The sequence below is a fragment of the Marmota flaviventris genome, chromosome 10, assembly GCF_047511675.1.
Source record: "Marmota flaviventris isolate mMarFla1 chromosome 10, mMarFla1.hap1, whole genome shotgun sequence".
Taxonomy (NCBI): Eukaryota; Metazoa; Chordata; class Mammalia; order Rodentia; family Sciuridae; genus Marmota; species Marmota flaviventris.
In genome coordinates, this window is record NC_092507.1 from 109,643,839 (window position 1) to 109,668,534 (window position 24,696).

Below are 24,696 nucleotides of genomic sequence, written 5' to 3' on the forward strand. Positions count from 1 at the left end.
AGTGTCCCAAGGTAGGAAATGGGGTGCAAGTTGCACTGGCTTAACTGACACTACTACAAATATGTGGAGTCTGCGGATTTGGTTCTCCATCCAAAGAAACTCATCCTTACCTCCCGGCTTTGGTGATGATCATTTCTGTCCCAATGTCATGGAACCTCTTCCAGAGGTCAGCGCATTGCAGCTCCACCTGGATCTCTTCCATGGAGGACATGGCAGCAGGCACAGGGCCGGCGGCACCTGAGGCCAGGTCAGCGTGAGCGCTGAAGGAGCAGGAGGTTCGCTCAGTGAGCACCTCTGAGTCTGAACCAGTGCTCTGCTCGGAATCTGCAAAATAAACAATCAAGCCTTAGGTGAGAAACTGCTGAGCTGCCCCCACCCTTGGCCCGGAAAGACAGGGGGGCGGGGGGGACGCTGTGCAGAGGGGTGAACAAAAGGAGACTTGAAGCTGGGAGCTCCAGAGCACGGCACTCAGGGTATTTTATTATTTTTTTTTATGGTTTGTTTTTGTGATTTACGACCTTCTTTCAGGTTTCGTGTTTCCAACATGACATCTGGCATTTTAGTAAGTTTTAGCAACAGCTGAAGAAAATTGGCCCACAACAGGCCATATAAGGAGTACTAATGTCACTGTGTTGAAGGGAATGAGGCCAAACTGGGGTGACCCCCCAAAAAAATTCCAGATTAAAGGAAAATATCAATGAGAGGTTGAATCTCCAGACCTAGATTAGACAATTTCACTTGAGGTAGAAAAGATCCAAGGCTACAGACGATGTGTGTGCTTTCATTTCCCACCACTCAGTATCCCGGCCCATCGGTCCTTTGCTTTGAAACCCAGCAATTTTTCCTCCACTCATGTATGCCCTGGTCATCAAAAGTAATGAAACGTTGTTTGGGCTCTTTAGAAGCACTTTGTCACATATTTGAGTAAATGGTTTTTTCCTAGGAACCCAATCAGGCCATTCTTGATGGGAAAAAAATCTCTGTTGTGAGGCAAGGATATAAGCATATGGAAAAAGTTACTCGAGAAGGCAGTTGAAACAAAAGGAATAAATGAGTTCGGGAGACACCTTGATTGGTTTCTGAAGTATGGGTGAGGGGAGGGCTGATCCAAACAGGAAGGTGGGATTCAGAAAAACCAAATAAAAAGCTGGCATGCTGGGCCAGATGGTCCTGTCCTGTGTCTTCTGTTCTCATGAAGAGAAGTGTGTGTGTGGCTGGCGGGGAGACAGGAGGCAGAAAGATGGAGAAGGCTGAAGTCAGATGTACCAGAGAAGATTCCTCAGGAATTTATACATTTTTCTCTGAGGAACTGGATGCCAAGAATTCTAAGTTCTCAGGTTTTCCAAATTGAAATTAGCTAATTCAATGTTATTAGGCCAAACGGTACTGCAAACCAAGCCTAAGAACCTGTTTCTATAACACAGCCTCAATACTGAACATTCCCTCCGTAAAGTAAATATTGATGAGTAAAGTTTGGATTTTTCAAAAGAAGCATATAACTCTGACAAAGGACTTCTATTTTTAACTTTTTAAAAATTGACATAATAATTGTACAAATTATGGGACAGTGTTGATAATCTGATATATGCGTACAATATACAATGATTAAATCAGACCATTTACCATTTTCATCTTCTTAAATATTTATCATTTTTGCTAGGTTACTTTATTTTTCTTTTTTCAATTAAATTTATTTTTGATTGATCTATAAAAACACAAAAATTGTATATTTCAATGGGGGTGATATGATGTGTCAATGTTTGAATATATTTGTAATGTTTAGATCAGGTTAGACATATCTGTCTTCTCAAACACTTATCGTTTCTTGGTGGTGAAAACTCAAAAATTCTTATGTCTAGTTTTCTGAAATGTGCAGTACATTAGTTCTACTGTGTGACAGTGCACCAAATCTTCTTGCTTCTATATAAACATAACTGAGTGCCCATAGATCCACCTTTCCCATTCCTTCCTTCTCCTACTCTCCCCAGCCTCTGGTAACCATACTCTACTCTCAATTTTTATAGGAGTGAATTTTTTAGATGTGAGCTCTGAGTGAGAGCATGTGGTACTTGTCTTTCTGTGGCTGGTTTATTTCACGTAACATAATGATCTCCAGTTTCAATGCATGTTGACACAAATGACAGACTTTTATTCTTTTATTGGCTGAATAGTATTCCATTGGACATATGTACAGCATTTTCTTTATCTACTCATCAGTTGATGAACATAGGTTGTTCCCATGTCTTGGCTCTTGGAAATAGTGCTGCAAGGAACACGAAAGTGTAGATGTCTCTTTGACATACTAATTTCATTTACTTTAGATATATAGCCAGTAGTAGAATTGCCGGATCACATAAGAGTTCAGTTTTAAGTTTATTTTTCGCTGTTTCCCATAAAGTTTGTACTAATTTACTCTCCCACTGAGAGCACTAAGGTGTTTTCTTTCTTCCACATTCTCATCCACACTTTCCCAATGTCTATTTTAATCACAGACATTCTTACTAGAGTGAGGTGATATGGGATTGTGATTTTCATTTGCTTTTCCTGGAGGATTAGTGATATTAAACATTTTTTCATGTACTTGCTGGCCACTCGTCTGCCTTCTTGTGAGCAACGTCTGGGTAAGAATTGACAAGTGACTTTGTAATGCTGTCAAGATTCAGAGCTTCTCGCAGGTCAGTCTTTGACCAGTAAAATGGAAGAAAGAAGGTCCAAAATGCCCACCCATCTTGCTACCTCCCTCACTCAACTGCAACAGGTCTCTACACCTGTGAACAACATGTCCCATGGGTTCTTTGTCTTTCTTTCTAACCCTGGATTTTTTTTCTCTGTCAAACCTAGGCAGCATCCTTGGCAAGAGTATCTTACAGTCTTGTCAGTGTCCACAGGGAACAAAGTGTCAGTTCCATCCATCCTCTCCCGTTCCTCATCTGTCACTTCTATATACCTTCAGATAGCTGCAGAATGGAATCATACCTCCTAGAAAAAAAGTTTCTTACCAAAAACTTTGGCTTATCCATAATCACTAATCCAGCTAATATCCTCTCCAAAAAAATTAAAAATCTATAAAGTTTTATAATTGGGTTCTACATGTCTAAGCATATAACTTTGTGTCTCAAGACCAAACAGGAGCTATTTTTTGGTCTCCTTAAAGCACAGAAAAGTACAGCTACTTATCTAAAATAAGAGCTGTTTCTGAGTGACAAATCTTAGCCTGACTCCATATCATTACACACTCAGCAAAACATAGTAATTCAGATTTCCTAAGAAGTGGATTTCCAATTCCCATTTTGTGTCTGTAAATATCCCAAGAGCTCCTCATTTACCATAAATGTTATGAATTGTTATAAACCTCTCAAAACAAGTTTTTTTTTAAATAAAAAAATCTTAACCTCCATTTGTAGCAAAGAATTACAAAATCTCCTCACCATAGAGTTCTCCCATGATGAAAAGGTTGGAAGTAGACACCCTAGGTAGAGCCCAGCAGAAGTTTTAGAGATGATTTCTCTAATGTACGTTTAGGAAGGGGGAAGGGAGGAAAGAAATCACTGAGCCAAGTCATAAATATTTAATGGTAGTCTAGTTGAGGCTGTGATTGAAATAGGGACTGTCACTGGAGAATTAGGAAATAGGAGACTCAACTCTTAACTCATTATGTCATCTGGAATAAAAGGAGACTCAAAATTTAACATTAAAGGATTAACAAATAACCTTAAATAAGTCGCTTAACCACAAAGGTCCTATTTCCTCATTGTGCAATGAGAAGAACTGAACTGAAAACTTCTTGAATCTCTTCTCTCTCTCTGATGATTTGAAGAAAGTAAATTAGGAAATGCAAGTGATTACCCAGGAAACCTCAATTGGAAGCATCAAATTTAAACCTGTTTGGGCAAGACAGGTTAAATAAGGAAAAAGACTAGGGAAACAGATTCACATTATCATAGGGATTAAAGAATTGAGTGGCTATGCCTAAGGGTTTACAGTTTCAATCAAACCAATCAATAAGCACCTGTGAGCATATGGCTCTAGATGAGGTACCATATAGATAATTAGAAACAGAATTTCAGACCTTGAGAAGTTTCCTAGTTAGTGTTGATTAATTATGTGTTTATTGAGTGCTTACTATGTGCCCAGCACTGTGCTAGATTCTGAAATACCAAGTCCACAAAGGGACTCCATTTCAAGGTATTTACAATAGAGGTGGAGGCTGGGTATATTCATAAATAATCATAAAATAACACAAATGACTATCATACAGTTTTCCACGACATTACGTATTATCTCAAATATCTTGTAGAAATCCAGAAGAAAAAAAACACAGGAATTTAAGGAGATTGGAACAGTCCTGATAATCCATGGGTACTAGTAAGGAAATGAAAAAAAAATCTATGCAAGCAAAGGCAGTGTGGTGAGAATTTACAGAGACAGCTATTTACACCCCTGGAAATACTCTGCACTCCAAAATTCTCACTATCACAAAGTAGAACTAGTGACTGTAATTACAGATAGTAGGCACCAGCCACCTTCGAAATAATTTGAATATGCCATGAAGTTTTCCAATCCCAGTTGTTTATTATATATCATAATTTGAATAATATAATATTATGATATTATATTAAGTAACTAATGTATAGTTTATTTAAATTTCTAGAAGAGTTAAGGTTACCTGTGAGATATGCTGCCCTCTAATACCCTTAAAACAGTAACCTCAGAGTCAAGATCAATAGGCTTGGTAAACATAAAGTTTAATCCTTTGGAACACTTATATGCTGCTGGTACAATGGCAAATTAAAACTTCCACTAGGAGATCAAAATGGAAGTTCCTTGAAAGACTAAGAATGCAACCACCAAATGACCCAGCTATACCACTCCTCGGTATTTATCCAAAAGAATTAAAGTTAGTGTGATACAGCAATACACAAATTTCTCATGTTTAGAGCAGCAGAATCTACAATAGTCAAATTATGGAACCAACCTAGGTGTCTGTCAACAGATGAATAGATAAAATAAAATGTGGTAAATACACACTAAGAGTTTTACTCTTCCACAAAGAAGAAAGAAATCATGTCATGTGCAGGAAAATGGATGGAACTAGAGAATATCATGCTAAGTGAGATAAGCCAGACTCAGAAAGTCAAGGGTCATATGTTTTCTCTCATATATGGAAGCTAAATAGAAAAAAGAAAAGAGACCTCATGAAAATAGAAGAGAGACACTAAAGTAGATTAAGGAGTTCAGAGGAGGGAGAAGGGAAGGAAAGGGGGGTACAGTGAATTAAGCAGACTGAATTAGGCTATGAACATGTGTGGATATATCAATGAGTACCACTATTACGTATAAGTCTAATGCACCCAGAAAAAATCAATAACAAAAAGTTTAATCTTTGGATGAATGCATTTCTGAATCATAGTTATGTCTTATGCTAAGCAAATTTATAAATTTAGTTATTAAATTAAAATATGTAATCCAGCTACCTAAGTGATGAATATAAGAAATACATAGTTGGTTTTCTTAATAAAATCATGTCATTCATTCAAAAAACAATCCCTTGAAGTAAAAAAAAAAAAAAAAAAAAAGACCTTTGCTCTTTCAAAATAAGCATGAAGAACTCATCTGAATGACCCAGAAAGCTTTGTTGGCCATCAGATGCCTTTTATGAATAGCATTTCACCATGGGGAGTTTCAGTAAATCAGGAACATAAACGATAAAGTGACATTTCACAAAGAAGTTAAAGGAGAAACTCAGGAAACCTATAGTGAGCCGGTCACATCGTGTGATTTGTAAGGTCAAACCAACATAGTTCCATTCCCCCTCGAAATCCTTATATCAGTTCATAGCACTGCTCACTTTCTATCCCACTGATAAAATGGATACTGTAAGATGAAGTTCATAAACAGTTGAGTTTATTCATAAATAATAGTAGTGACAAAGTAGTTTCTGAATTTATATTTTATACATGTAATACATCCTTCTAATTGATGAGGTAGAAAGCATATATGTTTATGTCCATTTTGTAGATGAAGAAATTGAAACCAAGAGAAATTGAAAGCTAACAGGGTAGAACACAGGCCTTCTGCTTCCTAATTAAATGATCAGATGTCCCTGAGCTCAAACTAGGTTTGACCCTGGCCAAAGCAGCTGGCAATTCTGCTAACACTTCTCAACTATTTTAACCATCCCCACAACTGAAATGGTTTAAACATGTTTGATCTTGGCTGAGTCACATAACTATTCTGGTTCCCAATTTCCTTAATCTTTATAGCACAGCACATGCACATTTAATTAGAGGTGCTATAAAGACCCTTTCAACTCTAATGTTTAATGGATGGATTAGTAGTGCAGCTTAGAGACCACCAAGTCTAACAACAGCAAACCAACCACAATAAATTGATTTGGTTATCATACATATAAATGCCTAAATTGCCTACACTTGATTTTAATGAACAGTTATTATCAAGATTGGAGATATTTTTTAGCACATTTTTACAGTCAGCCAACTGATGTGCATCTGCACTTAACAGATAATTTTGAAGAATCATTCAAGAATGCAGTGAACAAAGCATATTTAGTTCTGTGTCTCTGCTATTCACCAGGAGTGGGAAACTTGCAAGTCTCTTTGGTTCATTTGACCTCTGTTTCCTTATCTTTAATGTTAGAAGCTGAGGGTCTAAGACATGATCCAGCTTTAAAAATTATATTTGTAGCTATAACAAAACACAATCTAATGATTCTGCTGATAACCATGTAATTGGCTTTGAACAGTGAGATGAATATGAGTTCACAAGAACTATCCCCAAATGTTAGTAGGTAACATCTGTTGAGCTCCTACTATGTGTCAGGCACCCTGCTAAGACTTTTTAATATATAAAATATCATTTATGTCAAAGTTTAGATTACATCAGTTCTACTGTCTTAGGATTTCAGACACATGGGACTATATTTAATTACATTTTTATTTCACCAAACATTCGACTTTTTATAGACCAGGTTATATACTAATGGTTCAAGACAGTTAAACCAAGTTCTTGCCCTTAAGGGGAGCTCACATGGTAGGAAGGACCTACTTAAAAAGACTAATGATGCTAGCTGCTCCAACAAAGGTGGGGAAAAAAAAAGTGTTAAGATGCTTTGAAAAGGAAACAACAATTACAAGAGAACTGAGAAGACTTCATGAGGTGACATTTGAGTATGGAAGTTGAAATATAAGGTTCAGTATCAATGAACAAGGAATAATGGGGAAAGAATTTCATCATCAACAAGGATTTGGCATTTTTAGAGACTGATAAGCAAACTGATATGGCCATAGTTTATAATATGTAAAAAAGAAAGAAAAGAAAATTAGAGATTAAGATGGAAAATCAGGTTCAACTCAACTAAACAACTATTTATGGAACATTTACAGTTTTCTACTCATTCTTTTAGGCTCTTGGGACACCAGGGAACAAATAATTCCTGGCCAAATTGAGTTTGGAGAATCCTGGATGTCAGAACATTCAATTCTCCACAAACTCAAATTTTATCTTATATTATAGTGATGATGGTTCTGCCACCCAGACTCTGAATTCCATAAGCCAAGCCTGATGCTTTGCCACATCTTCTGTGTGAATGAAATATTGTAGCCTGGTTTCAGTATGGCAGAGGAGTGCTAGAAGACAATGGCAGAGGTAGAATTTTCTGAGATTAGATGCACAATGCCACTTCTGTAGGATTGAATACCAACTCTTATCTATTCCCCCAAGGAAAAAGATAATTTAAACAAATAAAGGAGAAAGACTCAACTGAAATTTTAATCTAAACACTTTATCTGTTTTTTTTTTTTTTTTTTTTCCCTTCTGCCAAGGGCTGATGCCTGACCATATTGAGTGGTATCTTCTATTTGATTTTGTAGGAGAGTCATTCCTTGGTCTAGTTTCTAAATTTCAACGTTCCCAATCCCAAAATTCCATGGCCATCTCAGGTCTTCCATTCACATCAGGGCAAACCTCAGAATCTTATACACAAGCAGCACTCTTGGTATCAAGTATAAGTGGAATCCTATTTCCAGAGGACCTCTGCAGTGCAAATTATCAGATAGCTTAGTGAAAGCTGGTGATGAAACTTCATAGAGTAATTCTAAATATGGCCGAAGCAGAGCATTTGGCACTATCCTGAGTACGGACTGAGCCCAAATTTGATACTCAGTCCAGAGCTTCAAGGGAATGAACTATAACCCAAGTTGGATTAAACTAAAATTACGATAATAGCAAACACTCAAATAAGCCTGTGTAGATGACTTCAGTAATGGAATGGAGTCTTTGAGCTCTCCGTGCCCTCCAAGTTCTATTTGGGAGAAAGGGGGTTGGTAACCTGAAGCCAGCAATTCCCATGCCAATAAGCCAATTAGGGAGACTAAGAGCTCATATCTCTTTAGCTGCCTAAAGCATTCTCTAACTAACAACCAGCACCTCTCTCAGTGATGCACAAAACACAGCAAGGACTTGAAGTCATCTCTGAGATCTAAGCCTTTTTTTTAATATTTATTTTTAGTTGTAGTTGGATACAATATCTTCATTTATTTTTATGTGGTGCTCAAGATCGAACCCAGGGCCTCGCACGTGCTAGGCCAGCGCTCTACCGCTGAGCCACAATCCCAGCCCTGAGAACTAAGCCTTTTAAAGAAGTTTTGGAATAAAGTGAAGCAGTGATTATTATTTTTTATCTATTTCTGGGTGAACAGGCAAAGGTTCACTGACACTAAAAGTTTCACCTCTCACATTCCAGAATGCTTTGAAGGTGGAGGGAATTTACAAAAAAAAAGGAAAAGATATAATGGGTATTCTATTAGACCTTTTATTTATGGTCTTACACAAATTTCCCAGAAACCCTATGAAGTAGGCATTAATGCTGCCACTTTTCAAACGTGTAGGCAGAGGCATGGCATGACTAGAAGACTTCCCTCATTATTTGAGCAGGAGAAGTCAGTTAGTTCACATTGGAGTTGATGTTCTTCCCACTGTGGACTGCGGCTGGCTTTCAGAGCTAGAACTGAATAGCTGTGCACTTTCAGACTGCTAGGAAGACAGTTCTATGCAAACAAAAACATTGTCAGTTCTTTGGGGGGAGGAGCAAATCCAAACCAAGGTGGGGGAGATTGGATTTTCCTTTCTCAGTACCAGGGCAGTTATGTCGGGCAATGATTTAATTCCCTTCACCAACCTGACATTATTTAATACCTAAGTGTAAGTGTAAAAGGCTTCTTTTGTTGTATTTTACCTTCTATCCCTAGTCCAACCTGGGTCAAGTATCCAAATGTGACACTGAAGATCACTGTTGATGTCAAATTGCCCTTTTTCTTTAGCCTAGATCAATAAACCAAATAAGATTAAAAGGTACAGTACTTGGAAAATATTTGGGCTTTGAGAAATGTTTAATGACAGCAATGAAAGACAGGACAGGGCCTTTGAGTTAGTCCTATTTGTGCAAAATTTGTTTGTTTAGAGGCTTAACTCAGATCAAAGTTCAAGGCCCCAAAAGTTTTTAATGGTCTTTAATGAATGTGTATGTTTGAAGAGTATTCAGCTGATAATAATGTATGTCAAAGAACTTTACAAACAGAAAAGTGTCGAATTAACATAGACGGTTCTATGCCAAAGTCAGGGAAACAACAACAACAAAAATAAGACAAATATGAGCTATGGGTTATCTAAAATAGCCTTGATTTCAAATATTTTTTAGTTTCCCATAAAGTTAAAAATGGTGAGACCAATTCTTTTGGTTTAAAAGATATTCCTGATTAATGCACAACAACACATAAATGAAATAATCAAAATGGGCCCTATATAGCCAACCTAAATACCTCTTGGACCAGAGGCCTTCCAAAAGTTGATTCTGATCAACGGGGTGGCCTTTAAAATTTACCAGTTGATTTTAAGCTACCAACTGTCAACACAGCCCCTCCTTGAGGGGCTTGGCATTTTTCCTGGGCAAAGTGACACATTAGCTCATCCCCAAGCCAGTGCTTATTTAGCTCTTTGCAACCTTGACTTCCAACCTCCCACCACCACTCCCACCACCAGCCACTGCCATAGCACCATATTACAACTGCCATCCTGGTCTTTTAATTTTTGTGAAGTGAAAAGTAGGCTTTCCTCCAAAGGCCCTAGAAGCTCTTACCCGGTACCTTGTTAGAATGTTCCTATTAAACAACAGTAAGTAAATTCATGCTGATGTACTAAAGGGGAAGAACTAAACAGTCAATTGCTAAGCAACAAGAATAATTTAACTATGACTCCTGGAGACAGTGTCCTTGGAGGTAGTAATTTCAAGCATGTGAGTAGGATAGACATGTGAGCAGAGCCAGGAATATACAATGCCCTTTAAATGACACTCAGGAGACCTCCAGCTACACCAAGTTTAAAATACACCCACCCTGACATACAAACAGAGAACTAGTCTGTTTGGTGAATATGAGCAGTATATAGCTAACACCTATAATAACCTCTTCAGTAACCTGCTGAGTTCTTTCATTCAATCAATCATTTATTTGTTCAACAAGTGAAAAGTAGGCTTTCTTCCAAAGGCCCTGAAAGCTCTTACCCTATACCTTGTTAGAATGTTCCTATTAAAACAACAGTAAGTAAATTCATGCTGAGTGTGGAGGTGAGGTTGTGTGTTTTCTAGGTGCTTGATCATGACAGATACTCATTAAAGTGACTGAACTCACTGCACTTCATTTGAAGACCTCAAAAGCTTTCAGGGCAGACCTTGCCTATTAGTGTAACACAAATCACAGTCATGGAAGAAAAGCTGGTAGGATTCCAACAGTTCACGATATGAAGTCGATGATTGAGGATCTAGCCTAGGTTTGGCAATGCACAGGTGCTGTGAGGGGCACCAAATTGAATAAGATATGACCTATGCCAGTAGGTGCTTACAAAATATACTAAAAGTAGAAAAGTCAAAACTCAGCATGACACCTAGCACACTAGGGCTTGGTATCCAAAAGATGAAGGTCTACAGTTCATCTCTTCTCTTTCCAACTGCCTAACCTTGAGCAAGTCACTCACCCTCTTTAAGCTTTAGTTTTATCATTTGTAAAATAAGGATACCTTTTACATAAAAGTTGTGAAACTTTTATGAATTGCAACAAGATGTGTGTATTTGTGTATTTACACAAACGCTGTGTAGATAGAAAAAGATTTGAATATATGAATACTGCTTTTCATATACTGTTATCTCAGAGAAATAGGAACAAAATGCCATGGTGTTTACAGGTGAGGGGAACCGCTTCCATTCCAGAAGTCTTTTTTGGGCATAAGGAAGAGATGTCTGAAATGCAAAGACAGAGATGGGAAAAGAGGAGAAGGATCTTCCAGGAAAAAATGAATGCTGTGGCAGAAGCATGTGTTTAGAGAACGGCAACATATTATATACCCAGATCACATCTGCATTTTCCCACTCGTATCCTTAGCACCTGGAACTGTGTCTGGCACCTATTACACACTCAATAAAATGTTATTTTGTTGAATGAATAAAATGTATGTTTAACAACACAGGTGGAGAAGAGCTGGGAGGGTAGCTGGTGCCACATGAACAATCCTCAATGCTGTTCTTCCAATCTTCCTCCAGGAGACAAATAAGACCCTAGTAAAAAGATGTCTTAATTATGTACTATGTTCCCAGTGAAATCCCTATTAAATTCCAGGGTTGCCTCCTGACTATATAACGTGAACTGTTGGAATCCTACCAGCTCTTCTTTTCATGACTGTGATTTGTGTTACACTAATAGGCAAGGTCTGACCTGAAAGCTTTTGGGGTCTTCAAATGAAGTGCAGTGAGTTCAGTCACTTTAATGAGTATCTGTCATGATTAAGCACCTAGGAAACACACAGACTCACCTCCACACTCACCTGAGAAGCAAAAGGTGCTACAGTCAGGAGGATAAAATGGATGGAAGATCAACCCCTTCTACAAATGCTAGAGCTAGTGATGCTGAGGGAAAAGCAGAGAAGAGATGCCCTCCTCCAGGTACACAGAAACCCCTGACCAACAGCTGCTGCACCCCAGGTCCCCACACTTTGACTATCCCTGCTGTCTGCAGTGAAGTGGCATTTCCAGAGATGCTGGGGGGGAGGGGGGTATGGGAAAGAGCATGGACCATCTTCAGAATCATAGGGACTCACTATCCTGCAAGCAACTTACCTTTTCGAGCCACTTTCCTCATCTAAAATGGGAATAATAAAAACCAAGAGATACTGATGCTTCTCAAGAAAGTCCCTGCACAGCATAGGAATACATTTAATTCTTTCCATAGTTTAGAAAGGGAGGTGACCGTAAGATTTACATTTTTTTTTTCCAATTTTCCTACTCATCTCTAAAAAGGAGAAAGAAAGTGTGTGTCCCTTTAAATGAAGAAAAACATATCCCAATAAAGAAAATATAAAATGGAAAATGGGAAAAGATCACAAAGCAAAAAGAATAAAAATAATTCAGGGCCTAATGGGGAAAAAAAAACATTAAAATTGAATAGCATTAGTAGACATGGCAAAAAGGCAGAAGGAGCAAAAGCCAAAAAAAAAAAATACAAACAAAACAAAACAAAAAAAACCACACACACACAATGAAAATGCCCACATAAGAAAGCCTGTTTTGTGTGAAACTTTTAAGGGATTATCTCCCGGTTTGCACTGCTTGAGAAGGAAACTAACCAGGTCTAGAAAGAAGAAAGATGGAGGCAGACTGCTGAGGAAAGATTTGTGCTGGATCTTCAGTAAAGAAAGTGGCCGGGGAGGCAAACTCTAGCCTTGAACAGAGAAGTAGGGAGAGTGTCTAAGGCTGAAGAAGCAACCCAAGGATACTTCTCCAGGGAGGCAGAGAGGCCAAAAGGAACAGGGAGGCTGTAGGGAGCCCTGACTCCAGCTCAGCTATGTTGTCGAGAGCACTCACTCCCTGCCTCGAGAGAGGGAAGTGTACACGAGGGAGGCAGAAAAGATCCAGAGCTTAGGTGAGGCTCCCAGGGGCCAGAGGGGGAGGCCCAAGAGTTGGGTGGTATAACCCTACTTTTTACCAGCGAGATTACTGACTCAGACTGAAGCTATCGTGCAGAGAGCACCACCACCCAGAAACATCTGAGAGAAAATAAGGCCCCAAGTCTTTACCCCAAAACTAGAAACACATCCACCATCACACATCACCCTCAGGAAACCCTAAAATCAAATGCTTTCACAGAAGAAAGGAGCCTACTCCCAGGACACAGGGTAAGCCCTACGAGTGAAAGAAATACTCTGGATTAATGATATTAATAGCATTCTCTTTTAATTTACAACTCACCCAAACGGCTGAAGACACTTGCAAAATTTAGAATTCCACCCTTACATCCTATGGTCCCAGACCCTCCAGTAAAACTCTGCCTCTTGAATGTCTCTTGTCGGTTTTTGTTTTTGTTTTTTTTCTTTTCTTTTCTTTCTAAAACCTTTTCCAAAAGGGAATGAGTCATCAAAGGATCCTAACCCCAGGTAAACCCAGGGTAGATTTCTCCGCTGGCCAAGGACAGGGTGGGGTGAGGTAGAAAGTGCTTCTGTAGGTAGAAGGCTGGTTTAGGAATTTCAAAGTCAACATGTTATTCCTAACTCCCATCTCTAACTCCCTTCATCTTCACCAGGTCACTTGAATAATCCACCTGCTCCCAAGTCAACGCCTTGACTAGAGCATGCCTCTGTTTTTCCCCCCAGGCCTACCTACCTTGACGGGTCAGGATGACCCTTGGAGACACAGTGTCCTCCAAGTGTGTCAGCAATTCAGAAGCTGACAGCTTCTAAAATAGCTGGTGTGTTCTTGGGTGTCTGTTGCCCTCAGAAGGAGTGGTGGTGTCACCGAGGCAGCAGGGGGTTCCCTGCCAAAGCTGCTCCTACCCTCCTCCCCATAAGGCTCTGCACTGCCTCTCCCCATTCCGGCCTCGGAAGACTTTGAGTCCAGGGGCCATGGCATTTAAGCACTGTCAGAGTTCCCACTTCGATTCCCGTGGTGGTGCCAGTTCAGCATCTGGCAGGATGACCCAGCCTGAACTGTATTTAGAAGCTTCAGACATGGCACCATGTTCCAACCCATCTCAGAGTGACAGGAGATTTCCTGAGCACCTGGGCTTGTGATTCAAGCACTCCTCCTCCCAGGGAATGAGGGTCAAAATGACTTTCCTCTGATGATCTATTTTTCTTCTCAGGAGGCTAGCCTTCTGCTGCAGACCTATTCTCAGAATCAATCTCTATCAATACTATTATATCATGTTATGTTTTTAAATCCACAGTTTTTATACAGCTGACAACACACGGCATGGAAACAGAGAATACTGGGAAAATCATTCAGAAAATGTGTTCAGTGTTGCGTTCATGGACTCTTCTTGCAAAGATAAACTTCCCTAGAAATACATTCTGGGGGTGCTCAGAATCTAGCAGATATTATTAGTGAATAAAGAGATCCTGTCCATGGTTTCAGTTTATGAGATGGTGATAATAATTTACTTCATCTTCTTGGCAGCCTCAAAGGCAGTCTTAAAAGTAGTCTAGGAGAGTCTCAAAAAAATGACAAGCTATTTCTGATTAGCAGTTAAAAACAAAAACCTAAGTCTCATCTATTTATACTTTAATAGAATCTCCACCTAGACAGGCATACTGATAATTGTATAACACTAATCAGGTGTGCTGTCGGTTTCAAGGGTTACTGCACACAGGTTCCCAACTCTGATAGGTCACAGGAGAAAGAAAGATTGACCCCTAACTCTCTGTCCCAGTGTCCCTGAGCAGAGTCCCATAGAGACACCCTGTCATTTAAAAGGCATCAGTGTTTGGACTCTTCCCATTTCTGGGCAAAGACCCAACACTCAAGAGAATGTGGTTTTAGGATCATGGCATCTAATCCATTCAAGGATTATTTTCCCCCCTACTGCTCAGATGGGTGTGTTAATCATCACCTCCCTTTGTTCTGTAATAAATTCAGCCCTGGCTAATTCCAAGTCTCTATGCATCACTGAAGTTTAAAGATGGCATTTTGACAGGTCAGATATTCAGAATCAATGGACCACCAACCAGTCAAATATTTTAAGTAGTTTTAGGAACATGTGGAAGTAATTTTTTCCAAGTATTCACAAGTCTGAGGATGAGATCTTATTGATGGCATATGAGCTGTTGTATATATTAAAGTATTACTTTATATACTATATTCTACATATAATCAAAATTGATCCAACAGTAAAGCAGATTTTCCTTATTATACTGAGTATTACACAAGTGTTATCATACAAACCAGAATGAAGTACACACTCTATAGAATCTTTTGAAAAAAGCAATAAAGGACTAAGTTAAAATTATAAGTGAAGTGCAATGGGTACATATTTAAAATACAAATGTTATAGGTGAGATTATTTCATAGAAACCAGAATATTTTGTGACACTGACGACCCACCTGCATTTAACTACAATCACCTGAAACAGATGCAGTGAATTTTTTGAAAGGAAAAATTATTCTATAAAGTATTTTTAATTTAAGTCAAGAGGTTATTAACCTAAAAATCAATGGATAGCTTTGGGGTCTGTGTCACCTAAAATGGTCATTTGTAAGAGCTTGTATTTTTCTGGGAAGAGGATGCATCAGATTTACGGGATTCTCCAAGAGAAGCATACTATTTAGCCAGTTTTCTTCAATGGGGGACAAAGGTTCATTTTTCCAAGCTCTCTTCCATAATATAGTGTTTCCTCACAGCCAAATATTTATAATGGGAGAAATATTCAAAAGAAACAATAAAGAATATGACAGTGCATCTTAATAAAAAAATGCATTTTTTTTTCTCCCTGGTGAAAATGAAGTGGTTGTGTTTTCCTGTGCAATGGAGATCACCTCTTTTTCTCTGCATGTCTCCTTATTTCCAATTTATCTTTATGATAGCTATACATACTTGTGCATAGAAATAGGGTAAATGATACCCATATCAGATCTTTTGGGAAAGTCAATGGATTATAAATTATATATTTTTATATGTAATAACAAATGGGGTTTCTCCTTTAGCCTGGCTGCTTTTACTCTCTCAGTCTCTCACTCTCCTTCCCACTTTGTCTCAGAAAAACACCAGTGGCACAGAAACCCTCCATTCACCAGGCCATTTCTTCCTACGTAAGCTAAAACCACAGCAAGTTTTCTGTCCGGGGGACACACCGTCCAGTCTTCTCCCTGGGGAGTGCTGTCTGTCGGTAGTCCACATCCCACAGAAGAAATCCCTGGCCCTGTGTCCTCTGAGGCCGAGCCTGCATCTGGCACTGGGGCAGAGAAGCAGCTCCCCGGGGAAAGCCGAGCGCAGAGCACAGCCAGTCAGTGAGGCTGCCCACACCAAGCCTTTCCTAAAGGCCACGGCAACCTGGCCTGCCAGGGGAAAGAACATTTTGGTGAGCTCAGTTTGTTTGCTGTGAGAACCTCCCTGCCCTCGCAGCTAAATGTCTATTTTTATCACCCCCTGTGACACTGGAGACACGCTGCTGTCATTAATGTGAATGACAAATAGACTCAACTCTGCATTATTTGTCATTCTATGGGGGAAAGACCCCGATTGAAAAATCTGAAAGCAAGAGTGTGAGCTCTGGTTCTAACTCTCTGTAGCACCATTTAACCGTGAAGAAGCCATTTAACCCCACAGAGGCTCTGTTGACCCATTTGTGAACAGTGGATAAGGAATCCTACTGCCTACCCAACTGGATGAGTCACCAGCAGAGTAAGATAATGCAGAGGGAAGCACTTTGTCATCTATAAAGTGCTTTAGAAATGTAAGTTATCAGCATTACAAGTGACCCATTTTTAACCCACAGCACTTTCTCTGCAGGCTCCAAAGATTGTGCTGAATCCATGCAGCGCCCATTAAAGATGAGGAAACAGAGAAACAAAGTGGTGAAGTGAGAAATCCTGTTCCCTGGGAGCCTGATTCTCTCCTCTCACTCATCCACACCTCCCTCAGATTGGCTACTTCATTTCTTCTTGCTGGGCAACTATTGTTTGGTTTTTAATATGTCAAGAGCTTTGTAATGTTTTGAACAACCAATAAAAAAAAAAAAGAAAATGATCGTTGCTTGCCCCAGTGTTTTTTTTTTTTTTTTTTTCCCTTGGCCTATGGTTCTGCAAGATGTAATTAGGCCAGGTCAAGGGTTATCTTGTGGTGGAGTGTGGACTAGTAGCCAGGTCTGCTGACCCACAGACCTTGTCTTATCATTGTTCCTTTGGCCTCTGAATCACAGCATCTGGCCATCTCCCCAGTGGTTTTACTGTATTTTGATTTTCTGTTAATCAATAAATATAGAAACTAATCACTGATTAAGAAAAATAGCCCATTACCCAATGAGAGCAGGCAGATATTTCTTTAACTGTTCAGACTGCAATTCATTTGAAGATATTAGTTCTGTGATGTACCCATTTATAGAGAGGTCACTAGGCAGCAGGAAAATTGGGTTATAATTAACCAAACTGCTTTACTCACGAAAAGTGATAGGAGGCTTTGCTCAACGCAGTGGCAAAATGCTCCATGGACAAGCCCATGGGATTCTAGGTTGGAGCAGAGCTGATGTTCTGCTCCCCTAGTGTGAAAGGAAACTCTATCCCAATGAAACTCGGGTTCATTTTCCATAAAGTCACTCAGGTTTTTCCAGGTCCGATATTCCTGTGTATTTTCTCCTTTGAATCTTAGCACTTCTTCTTTGCCCCACAGAGTCTGCTTAGTGAGAGAATTTACCACCGGTTCTCATTTCTTAAAAGGATCTTCTGAAAAATGCTGCTTGTTGTCTCAGAGTAATTGATTTCTCTTCTCTCCAGAAAGACCCCCACGGTGGTTTGGATTGGGATTACATATGAGGATTCAGTTCTCCCAAAACTATTTATTTCTAGAGACAGATGTTCTTCTAACTCAATCCTTGGAAGAAGAAAGAATGTGACATGTTTCTTGTCATGTTCTTAAACTAAGTATGAAGGCTTCCTTCCTATCATTATTTGTAATTTAGTTATTAGCCACCTCGGTCCATAAAATATATCATCTTAGGCAGGGAGGGCAAATGTGTTTCAATATAGATGTCATTTCTGATCATTTGATGGTGGAAGCTGAAAGTACAAAACTGAGAAGAATGAGGCCCAATCCAAGCTTAGAGGGGAAAGTTCTAGATTGATTAGTGATGTCTGCCATGAACAGAGAAGGAAGGAATAGCAGCATATGTGTTGACTATTCCCTATCCTATTCCTTCTCAGGTTTCTATCAAAATGCTGCTATACATGAATTGTCATGGTCTTCCTCTTACCAGATCTCAGGGAGTAAAGACATAATATTATGGTAGTGTCCGTAGTATTTTATATTATTCTTTCCAAGTGGTCCAGGTTTTCCAGGGGACTCAGAGAAGCCACTAATCTTTCCCTTCTAGCAATAAGGTCATCATGTTAGCAAATTTCTGCTCTGACACAGTTGTGGTTTTAATGGAGAACTAATGTCTTCATCAGTATCTGTGCTATTTCACACTTCATTTCCTCCCCAACTCTTGGATGAAAACCATCCAGTCCTGGTGATTTACTTTATGGGAGTTTCTTTCAAGTGAGTTTCCTTCTCTAGAGATGCCATGCAAGCATTTTCAGGGCTCCAGCTGGGGAGCACCCAGCCTTGAAACATCAGTGTGGGATCAAGTCATTCAAGAAAGCCAAAGGCCTTGGCAGCAACCTGGCCGTGAGGCCCTTCGCCGAGGCCCTCAAGTCTGAGGCTAACACAAGCAGCTGCTGTTTCCTGCCTCTCTGTCAGCACTGGGTCAGTGGCTCAAGGTGGTCTAGCCTGCTGGGACCCTGAGAACTGGAGGAGATGGGAGGAAAACACAGACGCTCTGAACTTGTGATCCACAACTCACACTGTCTTCAGATCTCTCCGTGAGTTTCACAAGTCTCAAAACGAGGCAAGAATGGCCTTAAACTTCTTTTATGTGACCAATTTTTGTAACCGTCATCCAAACCATATATTCTTCAAGACACTCCTAATCCCCATTCCTCAAGATAAATCTGGATTTAAAATATTCTATTTGGGCTGGGGGTGTAGCTCAATGGAGGAGCATTTGCCTAGCGTGAGCAAGGTCCTAGGTTCTTCCTTCCCCAGCATCATCACAAAATAAATACATCTACCTTCCAATTACTGGCTTGAAAAAAACAGTCCCAGTATGAGTGCACAATAAATACTTTGCTTTTAGCTTTGATAAAATTCTGGCCAGATGGTATAACTCAGAGGAGTGAATAGGGAGGATGAAGGAAGAAATGTTACAACCTCACAATTTTACAGGATGCTCTTGGGAGAAGGAGGGTCCCCTTCAGGGTAACGATCTGACAGTCTTGGTATCTAGTCATTCATATCTGCTGATCTGAGGCTTCGTCAGAGAAGGGCCAGGTCTGATTTCACTGGGAGGGGACAAAGAAAGGATTGAGGAGAAGGACCCAAGCTGAAGCCAGCTAATGACCAGCCAGCACTGGCATGAAGACGACCCCTTCTTCAGACACCTTCATGGCAGAAGCCCACATGATGTGGCCTCATTTTGGTCTTCAATATAGCTTAAATGAGGACAAGAGATATGTTGCACCATTGAAGTATTTGCCAATATCAGCAGAAGAAAATATGTAGACACCTTCTCACAGGCCAAACTCCAAATTCAGGGCCAGATGGCTGCCTTCTCAGAGAAACCTGTGCGAGTGGCACCGGCCTGCACTGCAGGACCTCTAATATGGTTGTGTTGTTGCTATTTTGTTATTAAATGATTATCTATACTCATGCCTTGATAAAGATGGGCCTCTCCTCACCCTTCTGCAACAGGAAAATATTACTCAGAATGCCAGAGTTCAAAGATGATGGTCAAAGAAAATAAGAAAAATAAAGACTTATTTTTAAGTCTTTTTTACTCCATGCTCACTAGTATAGCAACACAATATGCTTCATATTCCTCACTGGGAAGCAGTCAGTTTGTACTGAAGATCAGTGTGTGCTCTTGGTTCCCTGCCAAATGAGGCAGTGAAAATAGGAAAGTCCAGCACATTCCTGTGGCACTCTGAAAAGGCACTGGCACCTACTGTCCCCCAAAACACAACTCACGTGAGCCACCTTTATACTGCAAAAGTTTAAACTTTGAAGAACAAATAGAATCATTACCCAATTCAAAAGCCGAGTGGTAATATGCAATAAGAACAGAACACTTGGTCTGAGGTTGTAGCTCAGTGGTTGAGTGCGTGCCTTGAGTGCATGAGGCACTGGGTTCGATCCTCAGCACCACATTAAAAAAGTAAATAAATAAAACAAAGAGATTGTGTCCATCTACAACTTAAAAAAAAAGTTTTAAAAAAACAGAACACTTTAGAAAACAAACAATTAGAAATTATAAACTATGACTATATCTATAATGTCATCAAACACCAAGTTTGGAACAAATTTCCTCAACAAGAAAGAAAAGATTCTGCTCACCCGAGATTTGAAATGTTCCAACTCCAACTGTCAGGATAATAAAATAATAGGGAAGAAGTTTATCTCTCTACAGTAGGAGATTTCCACCCCACCCCAATTGCTTGGTATTCTAAATTCTTAGAGTAGTCCTCCATTCAGCTCTGTGGAGTTTCCCATACACACAACAGCTAATGTGCAATTCCCCTGAGAAGGGAACAAGGACAGCTGAGGAACAGAAGTAACCTGTGCCACCTCCTTCTCCCAGCTAGAGAAAGGCCACTGGGGGGGGGGGGGGGGGGGGGGGTCTGAGTAACAATAATAACAGGCGTTGGCTCTGGGCCCAGGGCAGAATCTGTGGAATCCCCGGCCCTAGTCCTCCTGCTCTGGCTGGCAGGGTCTCCACACAGCTCTTGAGCTCTCCTTGGCAGTCCTTAAAGTTCACCTGCTACAACCACAGGTGCTATTTTCTGCTTCCACTCAGTGGACTAAATTGCAACACTCCATTGTTCCTGATTCCAGGTGGCAAAACCTAAAGGTCATGGTTAACCTGGGCTGAAATTGCTTCCTGCTCCCATCCCTGACAACCTGCACTGGTGTCCTCCAAAAGTCAACCACTCGAGGTCAGAGGCCCGTGTCCCCAGAGGGCACTTGCTGCTTCTCCCCATCTCCAGCCATGAGAAGGTAGGTCTCTGGCCTGTGCCTTCCCCCAATGCAAATTTGAGAGGACCCTGCCCCCATCCAGGTCAGAAACCTGAATGTGGTTCTTGGTGCCTCAGAAATGTAGGGCTGCAGTGGAAAATGAAACAAGTGTACAACAGGAGTGAAATTTTTTTAAAAAAATAATTTTCTGTGATAAAATCAGCTGTTTTCAGATTGAAACTAAGATTCTCAATTCCCCATTCTTTTAGGTATGAGTTCTTCTCCCACATAGAGTGCTGCTGACAGCGATGGCCTCAGACCCACTCTTTTTAGAAGACCCTTTACAGTCCTGGACCAGCCATCAGTTCCTGGTGTTTAATCCCTTTCTCCTGGACGGTCTGCCTTAATGTACCTCTCTACACACCCACAATGACCAGACTGGGCACCCACAGGAAGTCTGGCTCAACCTCCCAGGCAGGTCAACCATAGGAGGCTCAGCAAATAGAATAATTGCTCCTCTTTGACTCAGAAATCTAATAAGGACTTCATTCCATGGTCAAAATCCTGCACCAGGACCCACAAAAGACAGAAATCAAACAGTTCTTTTACTTGAAATTCTGCTGTCTCAGAAAATGAGGTGTAAGAAACCACCAAGGAAAGACTGTGTCCTCCACCAAACAACTTTAGCACTTGAAAAAAATGGTGCATTCCATATTTAGATCCTCCCTCAGTTCAGGCCTCTTACAGCAGTATATAAATAGGGAAAGTAGTTACAAAAGAAGGCAGGAGGAAAGGGACACATTTCTTTCTTTTTTCTTTTTAATATATAGATTCAATACTGACATTTTTCCACATTGCCAAGAATTGGTTTCTGGAGAAAACGTATGGTTAACTAAAGGTATTCTATTTGAGATTTGATTATAAGACTAAATTCATTAAGGCCACTGATATTTTTTCAGACTAGTGAGCTTTTGGTTGTCCTATAAACCTTACCCTCATAAATGAGTCACTGGAATTTAATTCACCCTCAATGCGCCCCTTTATTTTAGCTCTCTATTACACCTGATTTAGTCAGCCAATCAAATATAAAATACAAAATTCTAGTATAAATATAAAATAGAATATAAAAATAAGGAGATACAAAATAGTCTTGGGGCAAATTCCAAGTCCTGTACAGGCCCAGTAGAAACATGGATCTCTGCCATTTCATTAATTCCCAACCTCCTGTCCCCCACACTTAGGGCTTCAGGACCCTCAGAGCTTCACTCCAACTAGAAAGAGAGGTAAAAATGACTTACCCAAAATTCTACTTTTAAAATGAAGTCTCATTATTTCATGACTCATATAATATGATTTTAAGTGGAAATGAAAGAAAGGTCATGTGCTTATGGGTAAGTTTACACCATAGAGATTATCTGAAACCCATGTCTTCCTATACATAACTAACACTTTATACACAGGATCATTTAAAGTTTTTAGCTTCTTCTTATTATTCTTTTTTTTTTAATCTATTGGTCTTGACTCAAGAAAGTCAACAATTCTCTATTACATGAAATTTCTCGATAAACACCGATGAATATTTTCTTGCTCCCTTCAAAGGTAGACATTATTTCAGGAGATAGGTAGTTCTAAATAGTCTAAAATTAACAGGATCAAGGGGTTGTCTGTATTTGGAGTGGGAATGGACCCAAGGTGAATACTGTAAGCTGTCAATAGTGACCTCTATTCATCCTTCTAAGTTCTCATAACCAGAAAGACCAAATGGGGCCGAGGTTCTAGCTCTCAAAAATTGTCACTATTCAGGTAGTTACTGGAAGGAACACGAATTCTTTTTTTTTTTTTTAAAGAGAGAGGGAGAGAGAGAGAGAGAAAGAATTTTCTTAATATTTATTTTTTAGTTTTCGGCGGACACAACATCTTTGTTTCTATGTGGTGCTGAGGATCGAACCCGGGCCGCACGCCTGCCAGGCGAGCGCGCTACCGCTTGAGCCACATCCCCAGCCCAGGACATGAATTCTCACATGGACACTTGGAAGAGCATCACTCTGATCAGCTACTTTGCAATGGGCTGTCAAAGCCTCAACCTGCAATCAAATCAAACTGTAATGGGAAGACTAAATGTCACAACTGACAAAGTCAGATGAAGCTTTGGGGACCAAGGAAAGCTAAGGAGTTCCCTGGCTTCACTTGCCAAAGCAAGGATCAAAGGGAGTTTGGAGTGGGTGCAATATCACAGTCCTGGAACGGAGGTCAGGTATTTGGCCTTTTCCTGGCTTCCAATGATATTGAATACAACAGATAAATTAAGATCAAGGCACAAGGCAGTTCTAAAAGCACCAGCTTGTCCCTAAGAGATCCCAGGGGCAGAGCTATCATCTATGAGCCAGATTTTGTCCTCACTTGGAAGAAAGCCTGTTAACATGATGGGGGAAGTATATACAACTCGAGCCTTACAGCATGATCATAGGAAGGGGCAAACTCATTGAGCATTCACTTGGCCCAGGAAGAGATTCTACGGCAGGCTCAGAACCAAGTCGATGAAATTCACTGTGCTCCAGCTCCTGATTAAGCATATGTGTGTGTGGAGAGGTGAGTACCCAAAATAGCAAGGGAGCTCAAGTGCTTACAGGAAAATCTGACCCTTTAACTTAAGGCAAGCATGGCCTACCAGCAAATCTCAAAAACAGGAAATATTTCTGGGATTAAAAACTCAAGCTGATATTCATTTCAGGTTGGGGGATTTCCTAATCCAACTGTTGGGTTTCCATAATTAATGTACATGGGCACCTCAGCCGGGTTCACTGCATGATCTCATAGGTCCTTATTCAGGACAGCCCTCAAGTGGCACCAGAACCTACACCATCATAAAGAAGCAGAGTCCCAGCACCTTCTTGGTTGGAAGAATTACAAGATATGTAGCTTCAGGTTTTATCAGGCCCAGAAGTGTAGGACATCTTTCCAGAGTCCGTTTTCATGGGCAGCAAGGGGTGATGGTTGTCAGAAATGGCCTGTTTGCCTGTAGCTCATGATTCAAGATCGTCTAGGCTGTAGTTTTATTTATATTTAAAAGAGACTTTTTTAATGGCATGCCTTTGTTTTATTTGCTTATGTTTTGTATGGTGCTAAGGACTGAACCCAGTGCCTTACACATGCTAGGCAAGCACTCTACCACCAAGCCACAACCCCATCCCCTAAAAGGGATTTTTTTAATATATAGAAGTCCCATTCTTTTAAATGGCTATCTGTCTTTTAAATAGGGAGAATATTTTTTTAAAAAAAAATTTGTTTAGGAAAAGGCAAATCTGGAATTGCTATAGTGATTTTGATTCTATAAAGGAAAGTGCAGACCTACCCCAGGGCTATGAGGTTAACCTAAAACAGCAAACACTTCATATTTACATGAGTCAACAAATCTCACTCTATCTCCCATCTCTCACATCCCAAAGCAGTTGGGGCTGTTCCAGAAAAATCAATGAATAATTTACTAAGCACATACAATGAGGAATGTCAGTATAATTCAGGGCCCTGCCCCCAAGGCATTTACAATATAGTGTGTAGACAGTGTGGAAATATAAAACTGTTGGACCAGAAAAACATCCTG

The 24,696-nt window shown here is 40.1% G+C and overlaps 1 protein-coding gene across 1 annotated transcript in view; it reads right to left on the bottom strand.

Moving 5' to 3' along the window:
* Tbx15 (T-box transcription factor 15) overlaps nucleotides 1-24,696 on the bottom strand; it is a 107,439-nt gene that overhangs the window by 49,023 nt on the left and 33,720 nt on the right. Inside the window, exon 2 of the mRNA XM_027940325.2 lies at nucleotides 111-324. Coding sequence (XP_027796126.1) covers nucleotides 111-324 — 214 coding nt within the window. The remainder of the gene's footprint in view (nucleotides 1-110; nucleotides 325-24,696) is intronic.